Below are 25,644 nucleotides of genomic sequence, written 5' to 3' on the forward strand. Positions count from 1 at the left end.
TTACCATAAAGTACTGCCATTTAGAATTAAAGTTCCACAAGCTGTTAGAGGAGTCAGCGATCCATGTGAAAAGCAGCAATAGGCGGAACTGACTGCCCAAAATAAGGGTTCCCATTAAAATGTACCCTTTAGGATTGTTAGTACTAGAATGGTATAGTGATTTAGTTGCTTTACCAAATTAATTCAAGGGAGAGATTGTTGCTGATGGACAAAATGATAGTATGCCTGGGATTTACTTCTAACAATCCTGGTGAGGTGAGAGAAGTGAAACAAAATTGGCCTTGAGTTAATAATTATTGGAGCTGGGTGATAGAAACAGCAATTCATTATACCAGCCTCTATTTTTTTTTAATATTTTTGAAATTTTCTACAAGTAATATTTTTCAAAATTACTACATCAGAATAGGGTTTGTTTCTGTGTTCATTGCCACTTCTCTTACAGTGCTGAAGGAAGTCACGTTTCAGGACAGAGCAACGGGCGAGATCCACAAGCTCTTGCCAAGGCTGTACAGATTCACCAAGATACCTTACGCACAATGTACTTTGCTTAAAAAGTCCAAGAATATTCTCTGAGAGGAAGAACTGAAAGATGCATCGACATACAGCATATGTTTCCCGTGGAGTCAGTTGAGTGGGGATGCCTCCAGCCATACAGCAACCAACACTGTGTGGGGACCAGGGTCTGATTTTTATGTTGATACAAGGAAGATTGTTTACTTCATCAAGGAACACAGCACCATTATGCAATATGAAACCAGCCAACTGCTTTTTTGTGCGGTCTCCTTAGGAAGTATCGCCATTGTTTTGTTTTCACTTTCTTGTAGTCTAACCCTTTTAATGCCTTTACCTCAAGTTGCTTGGCAGCACAACTATCTTTGCAAAAAAAAAAAAAAGTAAAGAAAAAGTACATGACAGTTTAAAAAAAAACACACCTACATGAATAATCAAAGTGATTGTTCACGATTATGTGTGCAAAAAATTAATGTGCATTCGTGTATTCTTGTAAAAGGTATCTGTGTATATTTTAAATATATACATGTATACTTCATATGCATATATATCTGGATCTACACTGATAATAGATATATATGTGTCTGGGCGTGTATTTTATAGTTCATTCCACTGGGGAACTTTCTTTCCCTTTTATTATTTTCCCACCACCACTTTGATTTTTCTCTCTACCTCCCTTGCCTTCCTCACCTACATTTTTTCCCTAATGCTACCAGTGACACTCAGATGTTCATGTATCTGGTTCATTTGGGTGTGAAGCATGGCAAACTAGATTTTTATTTTTATTTTGCACACCCTACTCCTGTCTCTTGTCTCATACACAATTGCAAGTCCTCAACTCTTGATATTGCTTTCTTAACAAACAAAATTATATATATATATATATACATATATGTGTGTGTGTGTGTATATATATATATATAATGTTTCTGTGAGAGTGCGTGTCTGCCCCCTCCTGCTCTGAAATTACATTTGCCATTTGTGCAATGTGTACATAAGCAGTAGCAACTGTAAACTATTCTTTTTCATTTTGTTAAAGCTGCTATAAATATAAAACCTTGTCAGAAGTTGTAACTCAGAAATTTCTCCTGTAAGTGATATGTATTCTAAAGCCTTCTGTTTCTATGGGTTATACATGAAAATCCCTTATAGCTTTTATAAAGGGCAAATATTCTAAATGATTGGAACTCTTTAGGGTTGAGGCCTCTGAAATTGGGTGGAGAGAGAGAAGGGGTTCTTGAGGGTTTTTTTAATTTTAATTTTTTTTTTTTTGCTAGTTTACTTGCTGCCTCTCATACCTTAATGTGATTTTCATATATATATATTTTTATATATATGTGCGTATATATAAACATATATGTATGTGTTTTGAAGTACAGCTTCCTTTTCTTTCATATTTATTAGAATAGTGCTTTAATAATTAGAGAACTGTATTGGCAACATCTTTTATAGAAATGTAATCATGTTTATTTTAAGAACTGACAACTTGTTCTTGCTGTCTTTTAGTGCAATAAGCAGTTCTAAAGGAAAGCTGTGTCTGTTTGATATCTTTACCACGGATAGTGGGAGAAACAGGCACCTCCATAATTTTAAAAGGGCAAAGTAATACAGCCTTAATTTCAGAAGGAAAGTTTTGTAATTTTTCAAGTTTAAAGCATATCTTCTAAAAATTGTAATGAAAATGAAGGAAGTTAAATTTCCTAAGTGAATCTGACCTTGAATATTAGAGATAAGAGTTGAGCTTTGATTTAAGAAATGACAGTGAGTAGGGGCACCTGGCTGGCTCAGTCACTAGAGCATGCAACTCTTGATCTCGGGGTTGTGAGTTCAAGCCCCACATTGGGCATGGAGCCTACTTAAAAAAAAAAAAAAAGACAGTGAATAGCTTAAGATTTAGAAGACATTTAATTCTTTGAAAATAGATCACGTTTATTGAACAATCGTACTGGTTAGGTGCCCATTTTCATTTACTCAAATGAATCAGGAAAATATAAAATGATATTTTAAAAACATTTTTTGCCAATTTATCAGCAGTGTAACTTTCCTTTTAAAATTAGGGTTATGGTGGCAAAGGAAGTTAGGACTTTGATCATTTTAAATAAGTTAAATCACTGAAATGTGGAAGAAGTTTTACATTGATTCTGTTTTATTGATTTCACTTTTATTCAAAAGTATTATAGAGCTGTCAAAATCGAGTTCATCAGTAACATTGGATTCACTTTGTGACTCATGAAAATTGCATTTTAATTTTTTTTTCTTTTTTGCACTGGTTCAGAGTATAGATACTACAGATAGTTTCCAGTGGGCATTGTTAAACCTTTCAGAATTCCATCTGCACATGGTAACAAATGGATTAGCTCTTCAGTTTCTCTCTTACCTGTAATCCACTTTTATTGCCAATTTACTGTATTTTGAGCCTAAAATCTGAGCCCATGTCCTCCAACAGGTATGAAATCTTTCGTTCCTCTGCCAGAAAACTAAGAAAGTACTGTATTTTGTATGTTTATTATTGAAGTGTCTGAAATGCAATTTATAACACTGTTTCAAAGCTCTTTACATGAAGTAATATTTGTATAGTATATACATTTTTTCTCCCAACCCTCCCCCTCTCCTCCAAAAATGTCCTAGAAAGCATGTATTTTTTTTTAACATTGAAATTTCACTGAATATAGTCAGGAACATGAATAGGAGAAGAAAATAGTGTATCCTAGATGCTAAAACCTTGATTGCTGTGTGCTTTCTCAGTATGAGTAAGACACCTTCCTTTACCAATGGAAGTTACACACAGACTTAATGTGGGAAACTGTAGGGCCCAGGAAAGAATTGTAGATACCTTTTCCCTATTTACTGCTTCACCTCAGTTTCCATATGCTAGAATGAAACCCATAATTTAAATCTATTTAGAAGGACTTTTACTGAGGAAAAACAATTTTTTTAATATAAAGCTTTACCTTTAAAGTGAGTTCTTTTTTAGGGTTTCTTTCTTACAGTTTCACATTGCTAGTTTAAGGTTGGTTAACTTGAAAGAATATGTATAGTATATTTTGCTTACTAACAAATTGGTATATCAAACTTAATTAAAAGAAACCTTGTGCTTAGAATTTAAGATAAAAGACTAGGTGGCAAATACTTTCTGAAATTTGTTTTAATTATTATTGCACTTCCGGTGTAGAATTCCTGATCTTTTTTTACTAAAAAAAAAAATTTAAAAGATCGTTTTGAATTTAAAGGTCGTGAAACTCAACAGTGACCTTTCCGTTCCTGCCTTTGCTCACTAAACTATATAATGAATGCTAAATTTTGGTCTGCTGTTTTCTATGATGCATGAGAGTGACTTTAAAATGTCAGTCCCAGCCACTGGTATAATTGATTTTCATGTGAAGAAGAGTTGGGAGTTTAATGTATATTCTGGATGGCAAATGTGTCTGGGTAAAGTGCTGATATACGTTATTACAGTATCAGGTTACTGGCATCGAGGACCATACATTCGTAATACTGTAGCTGCTATATTTATTCAATTATGTAGAGTCCGACAGTTACTGCACTAAAGGATAAGGGGATGAGCAGGATTGGAGGCTAGTGTTAGACACCCCCCCTTTTTTTTTCCTAAATAAGATTAAGAACCTGAAATAACAAGGTAACAAAGGGTGCTGCCGTTTTAGTTTCAATTTAATATTAGGATACTCTTTGTTTTAGATATGTGGATTTTTACTTTAGCGGTTTTGCAAAAGGGTACCTCAACCTCCTCAGTACTGGTTTTTGGCATATTTTCACAGAAGTACAGATGCCCTTTATTTTTTAATATTTTACCTTCTAACAAGTTACTCAGAAAGAAAAAAAAAAGTTCTCTGGAAATCTACCTGTTTGTAATCTGTTAATTTATTTCTCTTCCTAGAAGAGTCTAGAAGGGATTCTAGTGGGAATGTACCGGGTGTTGTGGAAGGCACTTGATAAAGATTCATCTCTACCTTCTAGCACAGGGACTCCTCGCCTTCTAAAGACCCATACTAGTTTTCCAAACTAGGTTCTCCGATGACCCACCACTGCCTAATGTTTACTTGTATATTTTGTAATGGATTTTAGTATGACAGCGTGACAGGCTTCGTCATGACAGACTTAAAGGAAATAAAATCTGAGTTGCCATTCAGTAGAAATGGCTGGCAGAGGATCTCAGTGTTTAAGCAAGATGTCAACACTCAGAGTGCCGGTAATAGATCTGAAGTAATTAGATGGATTATAGGCCAGGAATTAGAGACCGTTGTTAAAGAACTTTGGTGTTTTCAGAAGCTAACATGAATTTGCCAAGGGTGGTGATTTTTATGAAATCCATCAAGCTAGCCACTTGGATTCAGCTAGAATATTTTGTAGTCTTGCTATTTCAAACTTGATAGAAATATTTTGCAAAAAGCTTAACTGATAACTCTGTCTAATTTTTATTCGGTATCATTAAACCTGAGTTAAATATTTGGTTAAATCATCTCTTAGATGTTCTCCTATTGAGTCTTGTTAAAAGACAGGTTGCTCCTATAATAACTTGCTACTTAAATTATCTTTTGTGAGTTATCAGTCAAGCTGCAAAAAGACATCATTGACTTGGCATCTTTATTTTGCTTTTTTTATCCATATAAAGTTTTAATCCTTTTCGTTCTTTTTGAAAATTCATGGATGTCTTAAAGCTTCAGTAATAATAGTTGGGAGACTTTCTATATACCAAGTGAGGCCTCCCTGAGTGGCAGTATAACCCTGACTCTAGAGTCTGTCTTTATTTTCCTGTATCCTTCCCATTTGATCATACAAAGCACTTTCATGATTCTATAGGAGTCAGAATAAATACGACAAGAATAGATGTGTAAAATCAGTACAGAAATGTGAAAGAGTTTTCTCCAAAAAATCTTTTTTTAAAAAATGTCTGCTTATAAGAACGTTCTTGATCAGTGACAGTGTTAGAAATGATACCATGATTAGTGAAACCTAAGCTGACTCTCAGGAGGAAAAAAATTAACCTCTCTCTCCCCCTCTCACTCCCTCTCTCTTTATATAGATATCTCAAAGGGAGAAAATATTTTTTGACTTCTTCCTACTTTTAAAAATGGTACACTTCAGTTTATAATTTTCCACGTTGGTCAAAATAATTTTTTTTAACTAACATATAATGGTCAAGGCGTGTGCTAATACTATTCTACTGCTGGTTGAACTGTATGTTTCTTTCCCCAGCAAAGATAGTACTCTAGATTTTTACATGTTCATTAAACCTCAAGAATCTAATGTTCTTAAAGTATGGAAACTAAAGATTTTACTTTGAATTAAAAATAGATAATAAATTTAATATGGAAGGTTGAGATTTACCAATAAGAAACCCTGTTGAAGTATGAGGTAACAAGGAGTGTGACAAAATTAAGATCCTGTTAATTGATCTGTCCAGCCGTTGGTCTCCCTTCCTTTTTGAAATCAATGTCTGAAGTAACCAAAACCTAGTGTGTATCTATGTTAGGGTCTCAGTAAAGCAAAGATGTTCTTCAGGGTAGAGCTGAATTAAATTTTTAAATCATTTTTTAAAGCAAGGCGGTTCTTAGAAAGTGCCTTTTCAGAAGATGGTGCTGTAGATTTTTATTTTTCAGGTAGCACGAGACTAAAAATTTAAAAGGTAAATTATTTTAGAACTCCAAGAGTGTGACAGTTTCATATAAATAATGTTACTCGTCCTGAATCTGGTCCAAGGGAACCAAGTAAAGGTTTTATTCAGTAAAGCATCTAGGTAAATGCTCACCAAATGTGTTTTGTAAGTTCGAAAAATAAATTTTTAACAGAATTAACCCTTTCAGTTCTCCGCTGTGTTGAAGGTAATCTGTAAGGCACATAAAACAGCAAATCTGCTAAACTTTTTAACAAGAGTATAGGTATAGTAGCAAGTGCCCAAAGGGAAAGGTAACTTCCCAGGGAATTATATGTCATAGGCTGCCTTTCTTTCTTCCTTTTTTTTTTTTTTTTAAGCATAGATTGGCCCTTCTGTAAATATCTGTTGGCATCCTTTTCTAATTAATATTTATTAAAGAAGACTGCTTATATATAAAAGGAGAGCCAAGTCATCATAGAAATTAGTTTAAGAGAAAAAGTAAAATGATTTTATCTCTATCTTTAGGGAAATTCTCTTTTTTAGGCACAAAGAAATATTTTAAGTGATTCTCTCTTTTTTTCTACCATGGGGGGAACCTATGAAAAATGATGACAGTGCATCTAAAAGGGTGTAGTCAGTTAATTAGAAATGCAACATGCAAAATTGGGCTTTGGAGGAAATAAGCAATATGAAGGGTAATAGCAGAACCATTCATACTTACTAGCAATGTAGCAATCTACCAGAAAGCAGTTTTCCCCTGGACTGTTTACTAGTTACTAGTAAACAGCAGTAAATGATCACCTAACCAGTTCTTGTGAATTTGGTGAGCATTTCTCCAGAAAAGAATAGACTAAAAACAAAAAAACACCACACCTCAGTAACCTTGTATGCTGCATTATGTAATAATGATAGTAAAATTATATCGATTGTTTGGAGTGTACTGTGTCTGTTTGCAAATATACGTGCACATTAAACTTTTTCATTTTTTATAATGTCTTAATAGGAATTATGAGTTTATTTTTTTAATATTAATTTTTCTATTGTGATGTTTATATTTATTGGCAATTTGTGTGCAACTTTTATATTTTGCTTAGATGTTGGTTTTAAGGTATTTTATTTTTATAGATATTTCTAGCTTTTCCTCTTTCTTTGTAATATTAGCAAAGATTAAGATGGAATGTTAATATACCAACCAAACTTCTAATTCCATAAAGTCTAGAGTTTGGATTTTTACCAATAAACCGTTAACACTATTTTCTAACTTAGAATATTTAATGTTGTTTATATAGTGGGCATTAAAGACAGTCTTTAGACAGATTTCTAAATATGGAGGGGGAGATGGGGCTTTTCTGTAAGTTAGATTTCTTTCCCTTAAGTAGCAAACTAACACTAACAGATTGGATTTATTTTATCTGATCTGCAGTTTTGGGGCAACTTGTCATATAAATGATTGTTAACATTTCTTTTTTTAATTTGAACTACATTGAAACTATTTAAATGGTCACATCCTCCAGCATTAGGATTATGATATTTTTTTTTTTAAGATTTTATTTATTTATTTGACAGAGATAGAGACAGCCAGCAAGAGAGGGAACACAAGCAGGGGGAGTGGGAGAGGAAGAAGCAGGCTCATAGCGGAGGAGTCTGATGTGGGGCTCGATCCCATAACACCGGGATCACGCCCTGAGCCGAAGGCAGATGCATAACCACTATGCCACCCAGGCGCCCCTGGATTATGATATTTTTATATAGGCCTGGTAAACAAATAACAAATGATCCAGAAGTCATTGATAACTGACTTTGAAATGAGATTTCCTCCCCACCCCCATAGTTATATCAAATGAAAGATTTGCTACCCCGGTCATTTCCCTAGCATACTTTCAAAGTTGATTCAACCCTGAGCATCAGTGAAGAAAGAGAGTCTAAGTAGCTAGGTAGAAAAGCAGACAGAGTAATACAGTATTTCAGTTAATTAAAAATCTAAATAATAATTTATGAATGCAAATTAATCAGAAGACAGTGAAAAGTATTAATTATAGAATATTAATTTCAAGCAATTATGGTCACTCCAGTTTCCTAGTGACTAGATAAGATTATTAGTATTGCAGTGCACACTGACTTTACAAAGGCATGTGAAAAGAGTGAATTCTCTTAAGTAAAATATTTCCATAGTATTTTTACGTTGTGAATTTGCTTGGAAAGCCACTTTTCTGTAAGAATTTAAAAGATAAATTTTATCCCATCCTCTGAGTTTTAAATTCTAAATTATTGGGGCTCAGTGTATGACATTTTGCTGTACCATATTCTTTCCACTGAGGGGGTAAATGAGAAAGTTTCAAGTAATTAGGAAAATGTTATTTTTATATTATGTAAAATTTTATAATTTTAAGTGAATCAGCATATGATTTCCTATAGGCATTAGTCATGTTTTTTCCTGCATTTTTGCCAGTTATAGTAGTTTGTTGTTTTTTTGTGTTGTTGTTTTTTTTTTTACTTATGTACTATTCTCAGCCACTTCCTTCACCCCCACATTAAGTACTAATTGAAGACTGGTACTCTGGTTATAGGAATTTGCTGCTACTAAATATGTTTCAAGCAGTCAAGATATATTTTTGTTGCAAGCATATGCCACTTCTTGAGGATATTTATTGTGCTTATAACATTAATAGTTTTATTCATTATGTTTCGACGTTGTTCTATGTTGACGGGCATGTAATTCTTGTAGACCAGCATTTTTAAGGCAACCTGGAGTAGAAGTAGTCCTTTCTTTCTTTTTTTTTTCCCTTCTGAAAATTCAGAGGAACCTGACACATAGAGCTTCTTTTCCTCTTTTAACTGTTGGCTCCATAAATCAGGGTACCTGGCATCAGTACTGAATTACACGGTGAAGTACTTGGTGACATGTTCCTGTTCATAGTCCACCACCTAAGAAAGAAGTACTTGTGCAGTAATAGTTCGTCCCAAAAAAGAACTATGTGAGTGGAAAACAGGTGGGTGTGTTGGTATTAGAACTTTGCTGGTTTGGGTTTTATTATTTCCAAAAATTAACTGTGTTCACATCTATAATTTTTATGTTTGAAGTTTAACAGGCTGTGGCCAGAGACTAGAAAAGGAGATTACTCTGGTATTTAATGCCTGAAACTTCCCATCCTTATTTACTCCATGCTTTAATTGGAAGGACAAACAAAACTCCTTAATTTGGCCCTTTAATAATATTTTTAGAACCAAACAAGGAAAAACTCTACTAAATGTTGCAGATGTGACTATCTTTATTCCAAAAACCTTTGAAACAGGAGGTCTTTGTAAAGAAATGGACTGGTGGGACTGTGGGGTGTGTAGTGAAGGGGTGTGGGAAAGGCTCTTTGCTGGGAGCCTTAGATACCTTACAGCTGTCTCATAGTTGCCTAGTTCTCACAACCACATAGTAAAAGAGGGACTTGCTCTATGGACCTACAGAAGAGACCTGAGAAGAGTTCTCTGTACCCTAAATTTATTTTCTGCTGTTGTCCCAGACGTAAAGCTGCATCTCTTCTCGTTAAGTTAGAGAAGTCTTGGAAGTTGCTTCTGAATAATAACAAAGAAATGAAGTATTTATCCTTAAATAGAGCCATGGCATTGCTACCGACATGGCTTTTCCCTTTACATAGAAAACGCCAAGCAGGACCTTTCCAGACAAGGTAGCCTTTCCTGTAAAGAAAATGTTTTTGATGAAAGACTTGGGGAAAACACAGATACGTTGTAACGAAGGGGAAATCTTGCCTAACATAGTTCAGCCAGGTTAATGGATACAATTTGGGCCCAGGTTGCTTAACAAGAGGAAGCTTTGGTTTTGGTAGCAACAGACTTGGATCTCCAGTGGTAATGAACTTGCACATATCTCCGTTTCACAGAAAGGGAGTGATCTCATATTATTGATGACGACCTGCAAATGTGCATGTACTCTTCTTCTAACTCAAACACCAGGAACAGTAAGCACTATGAGAAAGTTTCTTTTTTTTTTTCTTTTTTTTTTTTTTTTTTAAGATTTTATTTATTTCACAGAGAGAGACAGCCAGCGAGAGAGGGAACACAAGCAGGGGGAGTGGAGAGGAAGAAGCAGGCTCCCAGCAGAGGAGCCTGATGTGGGGCTCGATCCCATAACGCCGGGTCCACGCTCTGAGCCGAAGGCAGACAAGCGCTTAACTGCTGTGCCACCCAGGTGCCCCACTATGAGAAATTTTCTAATAGTTTGTCCCTTAAAAGAAGATTCTTAAAATGTTTGCCAGAAGCTTTCTCATGTCTTAGCCCAGGGTGCAACTCCTTCCTCCTCTTTAAAAAAGGAAGAAAAAGGATTTAAAGGTCATTTATACAGAATTCCACTATGAATAAATAGTAGAGTCTTTAAAGTACTTGGGGAAGGAGGATAACACACCACAAGCTATATCTTGATTGAGAGACTATCTGAGCACTCTTTTCATGTTTGGGTTCCACAAGTTTTCCTTTGAACATACCATTCTTTAGTTTGCTTGAGTGCCATCGTTCTGTTTTGTGATATAATCGATGTTTTATGCCATTTATGAATTGTACAGTTCTCTCCCCACCCTGACCCCTATCCTCTCTCTCTCTCAAAAATAAAGGGGAGAGCTAAAGCAAAACAGAGATACAGTGAGAATAGTTAGAACGTAACTTTAGTTTTACAGATGGCAAGAAACACTAACTCTGTTCAGTGAGAATTAAGATTGAAAGTGTTAATGCCGCAGATATTATCTCTAGCCATAAATTTTTTTGCTAACTAGAGAGTGATAAAGTGAACAGGATATATATCAGAAATATATTAAAGTGATAAAAGAAATTATTCTTAAAGTAATATTTCAACCTTCTGTAACAGAGATCCCCATATTCCTAAGGCAAATTAATGTAGCTTCTGGTTTTAATCAATCAAACAGACTGATTTAAACTTTAAAATGCTTGTGGTTTTTATTCTGACACGTCTTCTTAAATATATAGAAATTATATTGGATGAACATTTGACTGTTCTTTTCTCCTAATTTATGTATCGATTTATTCAGGCTTCAGTTACATAGATGTATCTCTCGTATGCCTCCTGGTGTGTGCACAATTCTATATAAAAAACTTTTTAACTCAACCCAATTCCTAATCAAGCCTGAGCTGTAAAAGGAGAAAGTATAAGGTGTTTTGGAATGCAGGAACTTTTTAAAAGACCACAACTGGAGAAACACTCTAGAAAAATGTGTTGCCTTTGAGAGTAGAAAGGGCTCTAAACATGAGCCAGAGACTTGGGCGTTTAGTTAGAGCTCTGCCACTAATTTGCTGTGTCCTTAGGCAGTGTCCTCCATCTTCCCAGGCCTAGTTTCTCCTTGTAAAAATGGGTAGTGATAATGCCTGCCCTCACCTACCTCACAAAGTTGTAAGAATTGGATAACGTTTGTGACGGTGCTTGAGTTCTCCAAAACAAGAGGTATTCAGAAGTTTAAGATCACAAAAGAGTGTAGTACGAAGGGTTCATGTCCGATTTGCCTCTTTGAAAGCATCTTCACTAACCATGGATCATTTTATCAAACAGGTACAAGAGAAACTTAGGCCTTACCCTGGTCTGATGTGCACTTACAAACGTATCCTGTTTCTTTCTCCCCTGCCACATACCCAGGGTGAATTTTTCTTTATGATAATCCTGGGCAAAAGTGTCACTTCAAACACCAAACTCCTTGTAGTGGTGCTATGGCAGCTACGATTGTATTTTGAATTAGATTCATGTGGTAAAACCATCAGATAATCAGAAATTAACTTTGCCTTTGCCTTCCGGCATTTTTGCTACATGTTGGCATCCGAGGCTGGTGGTGTACAACCAGATAGTCATCCCTTTGTTTCTGTCCCATTTTTGGTACCTCTTTTTGGAGTAGGGGCTTAGGTTGTAAGAAGGAAAGTGTGGTTATTTCACTCATCACTGTGCAGAGTTGGACCTTGCTTTCCAATCACCATGTATCTGTAAAAGTTAAAATACAGTAAAAGATTTTCTCCTTCATTGTAATTCAGTTCTGAGCATCTGCAGGTGATACCAGGCAGCCTGTGATTGGTGTCTTACTGAGTTATCTTTACAGATCGTTGGTAGAGCCTTCGCATTTTGACAGGCTTACCCATATTTCTGGAGGGAAGGGGCTCCTGTTTCTAGGAAGTAATCAAGGGCACCTCACCACAGGTTGTGTAAGCAATTCCTTTTTTGCAACAGACAAGCCTGGTTTTGTTTGTTTTTTTTTCATTTGTTAAGAAAAAGGGATGCATTTTAGGTACACAGGGTATGGACGCATTCAACGCTTACTTTTAATCAACAGATGTTGACCTCTCCTTGTTGTGGCCGTTGGGCTTTTCCCAGCTCATCACTAACATGGTGGTATGTCTTCGTTTTGTAAGGTAATGAGAATTACAGGTACTGAAAGTGAAAAGTTGGGTAGATTCAGGCTTAGAAAATGAACAAAAAGTCCCCCTTGCTGAGATAGCTAAGAATGTCGGTACATCAGGAATACTTGTAATGAAGCAATTTTTTCTGTAATGTGTTGCTTTAATGTCTCTCCTCAGTTATGGACCCATAAAAGTATTACTGTATCTTGTGAGTAAAGACCATTCTTGTGGACTAGTATACGGATGCATTCATAGGCTGTGGGAAGCAGTGGTGTGTGTGTGTATGTGTGTGTGTGTGTGTATAAATTTTCTTTGTTTATAACACTGTGTATTACATAAATTTATATAGAAAAAAATAATGTGTTTCTTTCATGTTTTGGGGACTAAAATTGTAATATAACCATTCCAGTGTAATCTGACAACTCACTCTAGAGAACATTTATATTACACACAAATGCACACCCCTGAAGCATTGCTAACTGCTCCCACTTTAGATAATTGCTGCTTTTTTTAAACCCTAAGTAATGGAGGAGGAAATAGCACTCTTTTTAAAGGGGCTTTTCTGAAAAGTAAAATGTAAATATAGGGCATGTGGGGAGGGTGGGACCACCTGCAAATGCCCTGCAGATGGACAAATAGCCTTTTGAATTTTACTTGTTAACCATCTTGACCGTGTGTGCCTATTTGTATTGCAGATGTGAACTATTTTTGGGGTTGATATCAGTATGTTTTAAAACTGAATTATTACATAAAATCAGAGTAACCTCTTTCTCCATCCTCCTTTTCCACACTAACTATTTTTGCCAAATATTTCTGCTGAAACCCAGGTTCAGCATGGTAAAATGACGGACTCTCAAACCTCCTTCCTCATCTTCCCCATCCTGTCTTACACCTGGTCTGGCCTTACATTTTCTGTTGGCTTTTCATAAGTAAGAACAATTTACTGTAGTAATATAAAGACTGCAGAATTTCAAAATGTTTATAAGCCTTTCTTTGTTAATGTTTGGTTACACAGTAACATCAGTTAAAACAGTGGAGTCTGAGTTTGTAAGATGCTGTATGACCAGATAAGATCTTGAATGATAGGAAACTTAACTGCCACGTTTTATTAAGAGGAAAGCAGAGGTGGGAGCAAACTACAGTATATATGTAATCTGTGTATAATTAGAAACACCAAATGCCGAATTCTATCACTGTGTACTTGGGGGCCAGGCTTTGGATTTGGTTGTCATTTTAATTCTTTGAAGACTATATGTAATTATGATGAGCAGAAGGCAAATAAAGTTTTTAAACAAAAGTGCTTTTTTCAGTAATTAAGGTTTGGTAGCAAATTTTCTACTTTCAGTTAAGTTACCTTCCCCAAGAAATTACTACAAAATACTTAGGGTTGAGATTGAGAAGCTTGAAGAAGATGCTTTTTAAGCAATTCAGTCACTTATAATATTTTATGTTAACGAAATTGTCATAATTCTTCCTGAGCCAAACTGTCACTAGAATGTCCCGTGACAGAACCACTCCTCTTTTTTCTGCCATTCTGCATATTGGAAGGGTTCTGTGTTGTATTTGTTTTTAATCCTTAATTTAAAAATAATAATAATAATGGTTTTAGTGTTGCTTAGCTTCAGTTTGAAGTGTAAATTTCACTAATAATTGCAATAAAAAGAAAAGCTTTGCTCCAAACTTTGTATTGTGTGGTCATCATTACAGCTTTTCTGGCTTAGATACAGGGAGCAAGTGTGTGCAGTGGAAAGGATCGAGACTTAGTCATGAGGTCCTGGCTTCAAACCCGGATTGCATGACACTCTATACAAGTTCCTTGATACTTCTAAGCCTCAGTTTCCTCCATTAAAAGAAGATAATAGGCTGTTGGGACATTAAATGAGATAATCCCTTTGAGGATGTGCTCCTTCCCTGGGGGGTAGCTCAATACCTGGAAGCAGTGCAGCTTAAGTATGAAAAACTTGGGGCACCTGGCTGACTCGGTAGAACGTGTGACTTGATCTTGGGGTCCTGACTTCGAGCCCCACATTGGGCACAGAACTTTAAAAAAAAGAGAGAAGAAAAACTTGTCCCTTCATAATTTCCACTAAGCCTATTTATGTCTTCCAGAACATCCCCTCCTGCTAACATGTATTCCCCGCCCAGTCTTCTCCCAGCTACATGTCCCCAGACTCTAACCCTAACAGTACAGATTGTGATCTTGTTACCAACACTAAAGGAACTAGTCAGCTTACTAACAAGTGCTGATGGGTGGTGGTTGTTTTTTAACTCTACGCGTCAGTTGGTAAGTTTGACAATTGAAGAGAATCACTCTAATGTCAGTCTTTGCCCACTAACTACACTGGTATAGGAAAATTCCAAAAAAATCAATAATTAAACCCAAATGCATACAGTTAAATGAGGGAAATATGTATAACAATGACTCTGAGGCCATGCCCTGAAAAATCAGAGAGGCTGTCACGTAACATAGGTAAGTGTAGAAAAGCGGCATGGTTACCGAGGCGCACCTCGTTCAGCCTGCTGCCCTGATTGATGAGGAAGACATGAACTGGACAGAACAAATCAATTACGTTGGAGCTCAGCTGCTTGAAGCTTTCTTCATAGAAAAGGGTGCTCAGAGCACGACACTGAAGCGTCCAGAAATGAGGTGGCAAAGTAAAATTCCAAGGTGGTTTTTGCTTTTTTGGAGGGGGGTGGCGTACCTCTTGAACTCAAGTTCTCATGGTTTCCATGTTTCACTTGTCCGATCATTTCACAGATTTTTCTTGGCTGCTAAGACTTTCATACCTTGCAGATGCTTTTAGAAAATTATTTAAGCTCATCTGTCAATGCCAGGAAAGGATGTGATCACTTCTACGATATTTGCAAAGATGTTTTTATCATAAAGGGGACTGAAAATCTTTGTAGGAGGAAGATGATCGTTCTCCTATCTTCCATCATTTTTGTTACTTGTACAATTTCCGCAGTTTATAAAACCTTCGTAATGCTTTTATACAGCAGCACTTCTCTCATATTTGTCTCTATTAAAATGTTTTCTGGTAAGAATGCTTGGGTTCAAAATGTGTTTATAATTATAAACAGACACATTAGAGGCTTAGGATTATGAAGCCTAATATGACATCCGATTCTCAGCTGAAACAAAACCGTTAACAGACTTTTTTGCTAAGTAATTTAGAAATAGCCCAAAAGTACTTGAAACTGCTAATTATACAATATTCTCTGTCTTTGATCTTACTAAATGGAATTTGCACATTATCTTGCAAAAACCAATACCAAAAACAGAACATAGGAGTAGTTTTTGTTTTGGGGTGGTTTTTTTTTTTTTTTTTTTTTTTTTTTGGTACCCCAGGTGGGACCATAGGAATAGTTTCGATACTGCCCCAGACTGGATCTCAGTAACCACTGTCATTCAGACATAATTCAAAATGTTCTTTGTATTTTATGCAAATGTAACATTAAGTTGTTTAACCATCTTTATATATTTTATGAGTTTAACTTTCCTAATTTATTTGTGTACTCTCATAAAGATTTTAGATTATAAAAGGGTGGTATCCCTTTGAATAGTATTTTTTAAAATCTAGTAAGAGGTGCTATCTAAACCTTTAATACAAAAGTATGACTAGTGTCTACCTTACGGCCCTTTAGAGATTAATTTGAAAATCTGAGTACAAGTATAACATTTTACTTTGAATATGGCAAGCTACTTTCCATTCATTTTAACTGAGAGATTTTTCCTTCTTATGCAAGAAGAGTGGGCTATGAAGATAAGAAGAGTGGGCTATGAAGATAAGAGAAAATCAAGTGGGGTAATAAAAATTGTTTCAACCTCCAGGGCAAATGTAATGGGAGCAGCAGCCATTTTTGATGCGACGCTGCGCGAACAAGCACATGTCACCTCAGTCTCTGCCCTGGCGATCTCAAGGGCAAGGCCAGCTGAAAATAAACCGGAAACGAGGCTAGAGTCAAGCAGTTCCCTTTGGAGTAATGTACAAACAAAGAAAAAAACACGTGAAGTGAGAGAGGTCACGTATTTCCACCCACTCTGTGTCTTAAAAAAAAAAAAATGTAAGGGGCGCCTGGCTGGCTCAGTTTTTAGAGCATGGGCTCTTGATTCAAGCCCCACGTTGGGCATGGAGCTTACATAAAAAATAATAATAGGGGCGCCTGGGTGGCTCAGTCGTTAAGTGTCTGCCTTTGGCTCAGGGTGTGATCCCGGTGTTCTGGGATCGAGCCCCACATCAGGCTTCTCTGCTATGAGCCTGCTTCTTCCTCTCCCACTCCCCCTGCTTGTGTTCCCTCTCTCGCTGGCTGTCTCTATCTCTGTCGAATAAATAAATAAAATCTTTTAATAATAATAATAATAATAATTTACTCTGGGACAATGATACCCAACTTGTCTGGCAAACAACTCTTCTATAAAACCTCAAGACCTTCCACCAGACTTTGGAGAGGGTTACTTAACTGTACATAGCCAAAGCCAGTCCCAATTTAAACCAAAACTCTTAAGTGTGACACCAAGTTGTTGTTGCTTGAAAAACATTTTCACAAGCACAGTTGTCACATTTCTAAAACAGCCATCTCCAGAGGGAAGGCCAGCATTTGACTCACTAGCAGACCTCAACTTCAGTCTTCACCGTCATCTGCCAGGCATGTTAGTAAGCTGCTTAGGACTTAACTTTGATTACCTACGTAAGACAAGAAAGAAGATACACAAAAATAGGCCTTCAAATTTGTACTTTGCTTTTCCGCTTAACAGGGAAGAAAGGCTGAAGTAGAACAGCTTTTAAGATGTTCGGTTTGGTATTTCTGCATATTGGAACTAACTGATATTTTCGCATGCTGCTAAATAGAAAAAGATGAACGAAATTATCATTCATCCTGTGAATTGTCTTTACACCCATTTTCCTGTTAGATTTAAATAGAAAACAACTTCCAAGTCAACACCAAAATGGGAACTGCTATTTTGTTAGAGATGAGCCACTTGAAAGAAAAAATAGGGAAAGATAATTTATGTGAAGTCTCTCCAGAGAAAAGGAAGTTAACGATCATGAAGAAACGATGGTCCGGTAGTCAGTTAGTTTATACCGTCTACAACGGTCAAGCAGCACGGTAGCAAACCTCATTAGGAAAGACTTGGGCAACGGCGTGAAGTCCTACCGCGTCTGCCTCTGGGCATTGGAAGTGCACGCTACGGAAAGATACTTAGGCTTCAGAAGGCAACACAAAGTTGGCTGGGCAAGATGCCTGTCCAGGAGAGGCCATATGGTTCTCTTCAGCAGCTAGATGTGGGGGCCACCTTATCAAGGTATTATTTTTCATATTAGAATAAGACCAGCTGCCACCCAGCAATTAAAATACTTTTAAACAGTGTTCTGATTGGGTAGAAGTTGTACCTCTCTGAGGATCTGAATCGTTGGAATTCACTAAATTAGGTCATCTCTGACACTTACTAGGAGGCGCAAATTGAGAACAGAGAAGATACATATTATCAGACTTCACAGATTTCGAGAGAAAATGGCTTGTTGTTGCCAAAGCACTCTGTCTCCTGTGCCTAAATCTCAATCACTTAAAAAAAAGTTATGAGTTCACATTCTTCTGTTTCATTTTTTTTTTCCACATTTTAAAAAATGTCTTGCTTCGGTGTCTGTATCTCTAGAATCCTTTAAAACCCATGAGACTGCTGAATAGATACTTAGGTTCCTTACGTCCGAAGACAAAGAGCAGCCAGCTGAAGAAAGCACGACTAAACCCGTGCCAGTCGAGCTCATCGTCCTCTTTATAACGTTCAAACAGGATGTGCTCGTTAGAGGCTGCTTTATCTATGAGCACCACCCCAGGGTAATGCACACATTACACAGAGAAATGATGTCTATTTCTGCCGCAAACTGAGAGTAACCCACTGCATGGATATAATGTATGTGTCCTGTTCCAGGATCCTTTGAGCATATGGGGCTCTTTTTATGTAAGTCCACGTTTGACCAGATGTCATCACGATCACAAAACACAGAGCTGACGCTGCCCGCAGTTCGTTAAAAATAAATTTCCTATTCCATTTCCATAAATACACAAATCCACCAATAAGAGCCAAAAATACTCCCAGCTTGAAGGGTCATGATCATCTGTAGGCTGTCTGATTGTTGTGTTGGTCTCTCTTCTCTCGGTTCTCGCAGCTACGCATTTGGCCATGTGCTCAGCTGTGATACCCCTTCCCTCCAAATGGTAAACGTCACCTGGCATAAATTTCCTCTTAGCAGAAAAGTGGAAGACACTTGGAAGTGACATCAGCTGGAGTATCTGAAAGGCCTCAGGGCTTTCATCATAGTCCATCATCGCCACAATACCTTGTTGTTGAATGCACTGGAGTGCTGCCAGGAATTTGTCAAGATCTGAAATTCTTCAGTAGCACTTTTGCATATTTTTTAAAGATTTTATTTATGTATTTATTTGAAAGAGAGAGAAAGCAGAGAAGAAGGAGAGTGAGGGAGAAGCCAGCTCCTGGCTGAGCAGAGAGGCCAATGCAGGGCTCGATCCCAGGACCCTGAGATCATGACCCTAGCTGAAGGCAGCCACTTACCCAACTGAGCGACCCAGGTGACCCAGCACTTTTGCATAGTACACATGATCTAAACTTTTGTAGAGTGGTAAACATCACAATAACAGTACTTTCTTGGTGTTTCTAATACAAAATGATAGACCACGGCATCACTCGTTCTTGCCACTCTGTTTTTCTTGGTCCAGTCCATCAGCTGCCTGACCTTTTCCGCTAATATCTTCTTCCCTTGGCCAGGATGTGCAGAGACGTCGTGAGGCACGAACACCAAGCCCACCACCATAGTCTACAGATACATGCTAAAGCCACCACCATTCTGCCATATTTATTTACTTCTCTGTTAGAAAATGTTTCAAAACATAAACTAAAATTTCTTCATTTCTTCCAGCAATTCATTTGTCCAAGAACTTTTTTCCCTGTCTTCCCTAATCCTAGTAAAAGAGCAACATCACAAAGTCCCATGCATGTCTGCTTTGTGAGCCATATATTAGAGTTTAGAAGATATTCTGTGGGGGAACAACAACAACAAATCCGTGGCCAGGAAGAGAAATGTTCTAGGCTCTGTTTCTGGAGCGCTTCGGACCTCGATGTCTACCTGCCTGCTGGCAGCACCTGGATCCACCACAAGCACCTCAAGCTCTCAAAATCCAGCGTCATCTTCCCCTCGCCTACCAAACCCCCTTGGTTGTCCGCCTCTTTCCTCTTTGGGGATCACACCATCCCTCCAATCACGGGGCTGTTAAAACTGAGGACTCTTCTCGGACTTCTCTTTCCATCCTCTATCAGACCTGCGCTTGGCCTCCGGGACAGACGGCCTGGGTGTGAATCCAGGCTCTACCACTTAGCTACGTGACCGTGGGCACGCTCCTCACTTCTCTCGCGGGCGAGACCATCACGGTGATGGCACCCACCTGCTCCGAAGAGGACCGGCCCGCCTGCGAGGGAGAGCGTTCCTCCCGGTTTCCAGAGCCACCACTAGAGGCAGTGTGGAGTAGTAACAGAGAGACGGTGGGACGGGCCTTTCCATCCCTGCCCTTCTGCGGAGCCAGGCTCTTGAGTTGCCTGAGAAAAGGCGGGCAGTGCCTACCTCTCCTAGTAGTTATGAACATTAAATGTTAACATCTCCCAAGGCCTAGAATAGTACTGGCATGGTTGAATTATTTTTCCTCCTCTTAAAAAAAAAAGTTTGGGGGGCGCCTGGGTGGCTCAGTCCGTTAAGCCGCTGACTTGATTTCGGCTCAGGTCATGATTTCAGGTTATGAGGTCAAACAGGCATCCGGCTCCCGGCTCAGCGCCTAGACTGCTTCTCCTCTCTCTCTCTCTCTCTCTCTCAAATAAATAAATAAATAAATAAATAAATATTTTTTAAAAAAATGATTGGATCTGGGACACCTGGGTGGTTAAGCATCTGCCTTCAGCTCAGGTCATGATCCAAGGGTCCCAGAATCCAGCCCCATATTGGGCTCCTTGCTCAGCGGGGAGCCTGCTTCTCCCTCTGCCTGCTGCTCCCCCCTGATTGTGCTCTCTCTCTCTCTCTAACAAATAAAATCTTTTTAAAAAATGGATTTTATAATGTACAGAATTATTGAATCACTATATTATACACCTGAAACTAATAGAACTCTGTATGTTAACCGTAGTGGAATTAAAATTTAAAAAACAAGAAAAAAAAAAAGGCTGGATTTTGAGTTTTGCTTCTAACACCCCAGTTACTTCGCCCGGGGATGTGGACTCTCCAAAAACAAGCATCGTTCCTTCTGTGCCATCAAGCGGGTGGGCGCAGTTGTTGGGCAAGACAGGACCAAAGGGCTGTGTGTCAATAATGCTAACTACATATACATTTCTGGAAGGATATCTGCTGAGGAGTGAGCCTGACCGGGAGATTACTTTTTCTATGTACTGTGCTTTTTTTTTTTTTTTTTTTTTTTTTTTTTTTTTACCTTGTCAATGTGTAACTTATATCAAAATACAAATGTTGAACGTGTACATGGATTGAACGCGACATCCCGATGCCCTCCTCCCGTGGCCCCCTCCGGGCGCCCCAGCCCTGCGGCCCCCGCCGCCTTCCTGCCCCTTGGGCCTCCCGCCCCGCCGCCGCGCTCGCCAAACCAAACAGCGGGCGGAGGTAGCGCGCGGGCGGAGCGCGGGTGCCTGGCAACCGGAGGCGCCGAACAGAGGAGCTGGGGACGCTGGGCGGAAGTGCGAGCGGGGCTGGAGGTGAGAGAAGAGAAGAGCGGGCGGTGGGCGGCTCTCACCCCGGCCGAGCTCCCTCCCTCTCCCCTTCCTCCTCCTTTCTCGGTGCCTGCGCCGGGCTATTAATTCAAACCAAAGATGATTATCCTGGGGAGGGGAGAGGGGGCTGGGCTCGGACCTAGACGGACCCCAGCTCCTCCCAGTGGGGACCCTCACACACGCGCCCTTCCTTCTCCTACAGGGGGGGGGGGGACAACCAAATGGGCAGAGAGCCAGCTGCCCCCCCAACTCCCTAGTGCCAACCCGTGTCCCCTGCAAAACTCGTGCTCTTCCTCTTAGGTCCCCAGGGTCCTGGGCCAAAGCCGGGGCGAACAAAGAAAAGAAGGTTCCATAAGACCCGGTTGCTGGAAACTGGAATAAGGGCTATTTTTCCTGCTAACCGCCCCCACCCGCACACCAGCCCCACTAAGGGCGTGGCACCACACACACACACACACACACACACACACACACACACACACCGATGGGCTCCATTGTTCCCTTTCACCTGTCCCTAGACCTGCAGGGTCTAGGAGTTTGTGCCTGTGGACGGATGGGTGGGGGGAAACTTAGTGGACGCCTCCTGCAAAGCTGAGTAACGCCAGGGCTGTTCCCAAGCCGGCTTCCTGCAGGAAGGGGCCTGGAGCAAAATGGACAGGGAGCAGGCTCTTTGGAGGGGCTTTTGATCTAGGACAGCGTCTCCTGAGCTGTCTCCTGCAGCCTTGTTTTCCCTCTCCAGCAGAGTGGGTGCCTGGAACAGGCCTCGGGTGCTCTGACCCTTCCACCCCTGCGCCATGGCCACACTGAGCGTCAAGCCCAGTCAACGCTTCCGGCTGCCAGACTGGCACACCAACAGCCACCTGCTGTCCACCAACGCCGAGCGGCAGCGAGATGCTTCGCACCAGATCCGCCAGGAAGCCCGGGTCCTCCGCAATGAGACCAGCAACCAGGTTGGAGGCCAGAGCCTCGCTGGGTGGGCAGCGGAAGAGCCCCACCTGCACACCCTCTTTATCTGACTTTGTCTCTTCCAGACCATTTGGGATGAACATGACAACAGGACTCGCCTGACAGAGAGGGTGGCTACTGTCAACCGTTGGAAGGAGATGCTGGACAAGTGTCTGACAGATTTAGATGCTGAGATCGACGCCCTGACCCAGGCAGGGGGCCAGGGCAGGATGCCAGGAGACCCTGCGGCCGGGACCCCCCACCCTTCCCACTTCAGGGTCAGCGCACCCTTGATGGGGGTACTGGGGGGCATGTCCCCCTGCGTCACTCACTGGGCCCCCTGCTAAGGTGGGACTGAGAGCTGCTTCCCAGGGGGTGGCCCTGCTAGGGTCCCGTGCCCTCTCTTTTCTAGATGAAAGAGTCGGCAGAGCAAAACCTGCAGGCCAAGAACCTGGCTCTGGACGTAGCAATTGAGTGCCTGACCTTGAGGGACAGTCGGCGCGACATTGACGTGGTGAAGGATGCTGCGGAGAAAGAGCTGCATAAAGAGGTGGAGGTCATTGAGGCCACCAAGAAGGCCTTGCAACAAAAGATTAGCCAGGCCTTCGAGAAGCTCTGGTAAGGGAGATCTGTCATTCCAATGTTCTCCTGCACTTGAAGGCTGAGTGTCTTTTTTTTTTTATAAGACTTTTAAATCTATCTATTTGAAAGAGAGAGAGAGAGCAGGAACACAGGGAAGAGCAGGGGGAGAGGGACAAGCAGACTCCGTGCTGAGCGCAGAGCCCCACGCGGGGCTTGATCCCGAGACCCTGAGAGTCAGACTCTTAACGGACGGAGCCTGCCACCACCCCTGAGCACCTTCTCGGGAGTGTGTATGTGTGAGCCTCAGTGAGTGGACGCATGCCCCCCCCTCCGTGGGCGCGTGCAAGCAGGCGGGTGTCCCCATTTTGTCTTCAGGGCACTCCTCCCGCTCTGCCGGCCTTTGTTCCTGCGGCTGTCACCCCAGCTGGCCCAGGCCTCCGTCCCTTCAGGACCACAGGGGCTGGGGCCTGGGGCCTGGGCCGGGGGGGGGGGGGGGGGGGGGGGCTGGTTCCTGAGCGGGTCTGCTCCCTCCCCAGCCTCCTGCAGGAAGTGCGACAGCAGCTCCACGCTGACCATCGGGACAAAATGGAGACACTGGACATTGACAGAGGCTGCCTGTCTCTCAACCTCAAGTCCCCAAACATCTCTCTGAAGGTTAATCCCACACGTGTCCCCAGTGGGTAAGAAGTGTTTCCTTCATTTCTGCCCCCGCGCACGCCGGGCAGCCCACACCTCCGACCGCGGTGTCCTGCCCTCGCAGCTCGTCCACCCTCCAGCAGTGGGACGACTTCAGCCAGCTCAACAAGAACCGCGCCGACGCCGAGATGAGGGCAGCGGCAGAGCTGCGGGAGGCCGTCGCCCTAACCATTGCCCAGGTGACCGGCCGCTCCCACACCCACGTCCACGGCCGGCTGGTGGCCCCAGGGTTCCCCGTGGGCCATGTGGCCCCCTGTCCCCGACTTGAGCGAGCTCCTCAGACGGCCACGAGCTTGCGCCCCGCCCTTGCCCTGCCTCCCTGTCCTTCAGACCAACAACGAACTCGAAGCCCAGAGGGTGGCCACGGAATTTGCCTTCCGGAAGCGGCTGCGGGAGATGGAGAAAGTGTACAGTGAGCTCCGGTGGCAGGAGAAGAACGTGAGCCTTCTCCGTTTAGGCCCTGGGCGCGGGGTTCCTCCTGTGCCAGGAGCGCCCACAGGAGGCCCTGGAGGGGGTGCCCCATGGTGGGTTCGGCGGGTGGGGACCAGTCGCTCTGTCCCTGCAGACCTTGGAGGAGATCGCCGAGCTGCAGGAGGACATCCGGCACCTGGAGGAGGATCTGCGCAGAAAGCTACAGAACCTGAAGCTCTGCCATACCCGGCTGGAGTCCAGAACTTACCGGCCCAATGTGGAGCTCTGCCGGGACCAGGTACGAGGGTACCCCCATGGGGCATGGACCCCCCACTAAGGCTTCCTCAGGATCATAGGCCCCCCCCGCACATATTCCTGGCAGAGCAGGGGTGCTGGTGGAGGGCAGGATCCAAGCCCCTACCCTGACTTGGGCCTCCCAACCCACCCCTCCGCCTCTAGGCGCAGTATGGCCTCACTGACGAGGTTCACCAATTAGAGGCAACCATCACCACCCTGAAGCAGAAGCTGGCGCAAGCGCAGTACGTGGGGCGAGTGGGCAGGGGGCGCAGGGAGACACCTCCCACCCCTGGGGCCCTTTGCTGCCTGCTGGCTTCCCTGAGTCTTCCTGACTGAAGGCCGGGGAGCTCAGCCCTGACCTCCCAGCATCGGGCAGGGGTGACGGGTGGTTCCTGCGTCCTCCCCAGGGATGCTCTGGATGCTCTCTACAAGCACCTGGCCCGGCTGCAGGCTGACCTCGACTGCAAGGCCAACTCCATGCTGTTGGACACCAAGTGCATGGACACCCGCAGGAAGCTGCTTGTGCCAGCAGAGAAGTTTGTGCCCGAGGTGGACACCTTCACCCGTACCACAAACCGCACCCTGAGTCCACTCAAAAGCTGCCAGTTGGAGCTGGTCTAGTCTAGGGGGGCTGAGGGATGAGGGAAAGGTCAAATGGGAGATGGAAGAGGGAGGGGGGTGGAGAGAATGAATCTAATAAATGTGGTTCTCAGTCAAGGGGCTTTCTGCTATCCCCTGCATATGGCCAGCAGGGAGTGAGAGGCTCTGGGACCCCTGTGCACGGAGGAGCAAGGTTGGGGAACATCATCCTCGAGCTCCATGTTCTAAACCTGATTCCTCCCCTCCTCCCTCCTCAGGGAACCGCTCTCTGGGCTAGGCCAGCATCCCGCCGGGGCTCTAGCAGCATGACCTTGCACCAGCTCTGCCACAGCTGGACCCTGGCCTGCCCTCTTGATGCCTAGGGGAGGTCCCGGGGGAAGCGGGGGCGGCTAGGATCACAGTGGGAGGGCTTGGGGGTGGGAGCCCAGGCCTGAGGGAGCCTGGGGCAGCCATGGGAGGGCGGAGGTTGCTGGGGCTCAGAGCAACGCTTGCTAAAAGCAGGCCACAGGGGAGGGGTGGTGTGGTGGTGAAGACAGTGGCCTGAAGCGCAGGGCTGCCAGGGTCCGATGGTCTGGCTCTGGGCCCTCCTCTCACCTCGGGGACTCTTCGGTGGCCATCCCGGCCGTCTGTGAGCCATTTACAAGTGGGGAGAATGGGGCTAAAAGCGGAGGTCTGGCCGGTGCTGCAGGACGCGGGAGCTGCGGCTCCGGGCCGCTGGGCGGCGCTGTGGGGGCGAAGAGGAACCGCGGCTCCGGGCCGCTGGGCGGCGCTGTGGGGCAGGCGGGGGGGGGGGCGTTGTCCTGCGGCGCGC

At 42.2% G+C, this 25,644-nt stretch overlaps 2 protein-coding genes across 8 annotated transcripts in view; both read left to right on the forward strand.

The window, feature by feature from the left end:
• AGO3 (argonaute RISC catalytic component 3) overlaps positions 1 to 14,200 on the forward strand; it is a 127,999-nt gene extending 113,799 nt beyond the window's left edge. For all 7 annotated transcript variants that reach the window (XM_044390538.3, XM_044390539.3, XM_044390540.3 and 4 more), the window contains one exon: positions 443 to 14,200. In XM_044390538.3, coding sequence (XP_044246473.1) covers positions 443 to 551 — 109 coding nt within the window. In that variant the 3' untranslated portion in view covers positions 552 to 14,200. The remainder of the gene's footprint in view (positions 1 to 442) is intronic.
• A 7,035-nt stretch (positions 14,201 to 21,235) lies between these two features.
• Positions 21,236 to 24,950, forward strand: TEKT2 (tektin 2). The gene is made up of 10 exons (XM_026516678.4): positions 21,236 to 21,287; positions 22,042 to 22,252; positions 22,334 to 22,459; positions 22,660 to 22,865; positions 23,366 to 23,509; positions 23,590 to 23,704; positions 23,856 to 23,963; positions 24,091 to 24,234; positions 24,396 to 24,475; positions 24,641 to 24,950. Exons 2-10 carry the CDS (start codon positions 22,097 to 22,099, stop codon positions 24,852 to 24,854), a joined length of 1,293 nt encoding a protein of 430 aa, XP_026372463.1. The 5' UTR covers positions 21,236 to 21,287; positions 22,042 to 22,096; the 3' UTR covers positions 24,855 to 24,950.
• The last annotated feature ends 694 nt before the right edge of the window (positions 24,951 to 25,644 follow it).

This window comes from Ursus arctos, unplaced genomic scaffold (genome assembly GCF_023065955.2).
Source record: "Ursus arctos isolate Adak ecotype North America unplaced genomic scaffold, UrsArc2.0 scaffold_32, whole genome shotgun sequence".
Lineage (NCBI taxonomy): Eukaryota > Metazoa > Chordata > Mammalia > Carnivora > Ursidae > Ursus > Ursus arctos.

Excerpts from the sequence above, each read along its gene's own strand:
- TEKT2 (XM_026516678.4), top strand. The coding sequence starts at position 22,097 with ATGGCCACACTGAGCGTCAAGCCCAGTCAACGCTTCCGGCTGCCAGAC. Across the intron at positions 22,866-23,365 it reads CAGGCCTTCGAGAAGCTCTG|CCTCCTGCAGGAAGTGCGAC; the intron begins GTAAGGGAGATC and ends CTCCCTCCCCAG. Across the intron at positions 24,476-24,640 it reads CAGAAGCTGGCGCAAGCGCA|GGATGCTCTGGATGCTCTCT; the intron begins GTACGTGGGGCG and ends CGTCCTCCCCAG.